A 4,217-nucleotide genomic window follows, 5' to 3' on the forward strand; every position below is an offset into this window, starting at 1 on the left:
CCCCCCCCCCCCCCCCCCCCCCCCCCCCCCCCCGTCGCTCCCTCCAATGGCATGATCCAATATTTAGACAATGCTTGCCACTAGCCCTTTCCAGAACTGGCCACGAAATCCCTGGAGCCGGGAAGGCCCATGAGGCTGCCCTTGTCCGTTAGCCCTGCCCAGGGCCTGACACCGCGCTGGGAACTAACCACCCCTCTCTCTGACACCCCCACCCCACCCCGCACCCGCCCTGTGCCCCGCAGGTCTGAGTAACATCATTGGCATCATAGTGTATATATCTGCCAATGCTGGAGACCCCTCCAAGAGCGACTCCAAAAAGAATAGTTACTCGTACGGCTGGTCCTTCTACTTCGGGGCCCTGTCCTTCATCATCGCCGAGATGGTCGGGGTGCTGGCCGTGCACATGTTTATCGACCGGCACAAACAGCTGCGGGCCGCGGCCCGCGCCACGGACTACCTCCAGGCCTCCGCCATCACCCGCATCCCCAGCTACCGTTACCGCTACCAGCGCCGCAGCCGCTCCAGCTCCCGCTCCACCGAGCCCTCGCACTCCAGGGACGCCTCCCCCGTGGGCATCAAGGGCTTCAACACCCTGCCGTCCACGGAGATCTCCATGTACACCCTCAGCGGGGACCCCCTGAAGGCCGCCACCACGCCCACCGCCACCTACAACTCCGACAGGGATAACAGCTTCCTCCAAGTCCACAACTGTATCCAGAAGGAGAACAAAGACTCTCTCCACTCCAACACAGCGAACCGCCGGACCACCCCCGTATGAAGCCCGCGGGGGGGCCTGGCGGCGCCGCAGGAGGAGCGCACAGCGCCCCCCCCCCGCTCGCGTGGGCCCCCCCCCCGAGGTGGGGGGGGAGAAGGGGGCGGGAACCCAACCATCCACTGGGGGGGAAAACCTTCCAAAAGCAAAAAAACAAAACAAAAAACAAAAAAAGAGAAAAACATAACAAGTAAATTTTAAAAAAAAAGAACAAAATATAAGAGGAACAAAGAAGCAAAACGACAGGAAATGTGACAAAAAAAATATTAACCGAGGGAAAGAAAAACAAACTTAAAAAAAAAGCGAGCGAGGTTAAAAAATTAAAAATAGACAATAAATCTAAAAGAAAATGCATGATTTCCCATGTACCATTATTTTAACATTTAATAAAAACCAATCTAAATGAAAAAATAAAAGGGAACCAAGATAACATTAAAGCAAAAAATGAGCAGAAAGGAAGGGGGAATGTTCTCTGCATTTATCAGGGGTTTATGTTCCTTTTTGTTTTAATGCGGGCGAGTTACTTTTCTGTTCTTTTTAACCCCAAGCGGGCTCTGCCTCCCTGGGCGAGTTGGGGGGTGGAGACTCAGGGGCCCCAGGGCCAGGTAAGCCCCTCGGTCACTGCCAGGTCCCTGGAGCCTCTGGATGGGTGCCCGAGGAACGCTGGGCAAGCTCCGAGGCTTGAGAGCCGGCTCCACCCGGCACTGATGGGGCAATTGTAGGCCTCCAGGTGACCCTAGAGTCCTTGGTCCCTCCTGTCCGAAAGGTGCCTGGAGGGGGGTGCACTTGGGGCTTGCCCAGCCCCCAAGTTCCCAGTCCTTAATGGTCCTTAACCCACTGTGATGACTTCCTAGGCCTTGAGGGAGGGGAAGGAGAGGGGATGGCTGCCGTTGGCTTGCGAGATGCCCAAAACCCTGGAATCCTCAGGGTGAGCTTCTTGGGGTCACCACCCCAAGCTCCTGCCCTCTGGAGCAGGAGATGCTCACCCCCCGGGGGGATATAAAGCAGCTCTCCCTCCTCACCTCTCACCTCAGGGCCACCTGATGACCCTGGGGCGATGGTGGACCCCCAGACTCATAGGCCCCCCCCAGCCCCCTGGGAAGGGGGCTTATTGACCCTTTGGGGGTCCTTGGACTCACTGAAGCCCCCCTGGGGCCCAGCGGGTCCAACAACGACACTGCAAAAAGGTTTCTTTTTACAAAAGAAAAAGGAAAAACAAGTGGTGATTTTTTTTAATAAAAAAACCACAGATTATAAATAAATGTAAATATATAATAAGTGGATTTACTTGCAAGAAAATCAGATAGTATTTTTCTTTTAATTCTTTTCCAGCTTTAAACTGTGAAAACAAAACAATGGGGTGGGGTGGGGGACTTAAAATTTAGCAGGGAACTTGTAAAGAGAAAACAGAAAACAAATATACGAATCCATTAAAAAAAAAAAAAAAAACCTGCTGGGAGAGATCAGGGCTGGACTCAAGGGGGAGGCAGAGGAGGAGGGCCCGGGGGAGCGGCCGGGAGATTGTACGACAGAGATCTCTTCCTTATACCGGGAAGGTGCTGCTAATGCAGATGAGAGAGAGACTCACGACAGAGAACCAGGTGTACACGAAGGAGATCGCAAACACACTCACATGCACACAGACACAGTCCTCCAGGCCCCACGCTCCAATCCACTGGGATACACACTCGGTCTAAACCCTTCCCTCCCCATACACAGTGAACACTGACTCCTGCCCTCCAAAGCCATTGACAACACCACCACACCACGCGCGCGCGCGCGCACACACACACACACACACACACACACACACACACACATACACACCACTAGCATGCATGGAAAGGACCCCAGTCTAAAATCCGGCTCTGGATTCTGGAATCCCTTGCAGCGGTTGCCTCTCTGGGCCTCAGTTTCCCCCATACATAAGCATATGGATTGACCTAGATGAGCTCCAAAGGCCTATTCTTATTCTTGGTGTTGATGACTTTTAAGATCTGCCACCTGCCCAGAGGAAGATGCCAGGGATGACCGAAATAGCAGCCATCCAGCCCCCAGACATTGAGAACATTCCCAAATCATCAGTCAGCCTCTCAGCCACACACACACACACACACACACACCCCATATGCCTCCTCACTGTGCTCCCAAACCCCTGCCCCCACATCCAATGTCAGAGCAAAAATACATACATGTGAACAAATGTATCCTGCCATTCAGAGAGAGGGAAAGGCACCAGAGGTCCCCAGTGTCACTCTTCATTTCGTGCCCCCTTTCTTTAGTGCCATAACCCAGTCACAGAGAGTGAAGGGGGCTTCTGAGAGAAGAGATCAGCGGCCAGGCCTTCCCCGCTATCTCTGGGGGTCAGAGAAAAAGAAGATCCTCTGGGGTTGGCTGGGAGGGGTTCAGGCCAAGGAGTTGGAGGAGATGGCTTTACAAAGTTTGGTCACAGGTTGAGGACCAGCTCCCAAAATAAAGCTGATGCCACGGACTAAACTCTGGGGCATCCCATGTTGCTCCCCACTCTCCCCAGAGGGGAGAAGGCCCAGTTCAGACAGAGAGAAATCCAACAGCTTTCTCGAGTGCGAAGTTCAGCCCAGCCTGCTGGCCACCCTGCTGAAGGTGGGCGCCCCTGCCAGGCCCATCAGCAGGTTTTGCTTTGCCTCTTTCTTGACCCCAGCCTGGCCTGAAGTTCCAAAAGCTGAGCTCTGGAGAGTTGTGGCGAGTGGCTCTTGAGGCTTTGGGGGTGCTTGCACACTCCCAGCCACCCTTCCCGTGTTTTGTCCGGGAAAGGAGAGCTCTGTTTTCAAGTCAACTGCAGCGGGAACCCTAAACTCAGCCTGAGCCACAAGGCAGAACATCTGCCCGCCCAGCCCCCAGTGCACAGAAGGCCACAGGCCCCAGACAGAGGGACAGAGCGCTTGGTGGCCAAGGCCAGTGCAATGGCGACCCAGCACTTCTCGGTCTGGGCAGAAATCACAGTCTCTCCCTCCCTCGCCCCACCAGCTTCCAAACCCAAACCCAAAAAGATGAAGGACTAGAGAGATGGAGAGGCCCCAAGAACAGAGCAAACAAGCAGGTGCTGGTCGAAGAACAAAATTGGCCCCAGTTGTGGTAGAGTGTTTGAGATGGCAACCAGTGCCTCTTTCCAGGCTCAGGCCTGGGTCCCGGGGCTGCCTGAAGAAGGCCATCTCGGGGTGGGGCAAAACCAGCACTGCTGAGAAAGGGCTAGGGGACCCGGAGGGAAGGAGCGGGGAGCGGGACTGCAAAGGGCGCTGCTCGCCAGGGTGGACGGTTGCTCATGTCCAGCTCAAACCAGTTCAAGAAACCAACCTCCGTTTTATTTTCTTGGTGGGTCCTTTTTTTTTTTTCAGACTGTTAACAGAAAAAAAATTTTAAAAAGCAGAAAACTTAAAAAAGAAAAAAAAAAAGAAAAAAAATCCTG

At 54.0% G+C, this 4,217-nt stretch overlaps 1 protein-coding gene across 1 annotated transcript in view; it reads left to right on the forward strand.

Moving 5' to 3' along the window:
• CACNG2 (calcium voltage-gated channel auxiliary subunit gamma 2) overlaps positions 1–3,969 on the forward strand; it is a 112,855-nt gene extending 108,886 nt beyond the window's left edge. The window contains exon 4 of the mRNA XM_025882170.2: positions 243–3,969. Within this exon, the coding sequence (XP_025737955.1) occupies positions 243–778 (536 nt within the window). The 3' untranslated portion in view covers positions 779–3,969. The remainder of the gene's footprint in view (positions 1–242) is intronic.
• The last annotated feature ends 248 nt before the right edge of the window (positions 3,970–4,217 follow it).

This window comes from Callorhinus ursinus, unplaced genomic scaffold, assembly GCF_003265705.2.
Source record: "Callorhinus ursinus isolate GAN/ISIS: 27379988/994484 unplaced genomic scaffold, GSC_fseal_2.0 scaffold48, whole genome shotgun sequence".
NCBI classification, from domain to species: domain Eukaryota; kingdom Metazoa; phylum Chordata; class Mammalia; order Carnivora; family Otariidae; genus Callorhinus; species Callorhinus ursinus.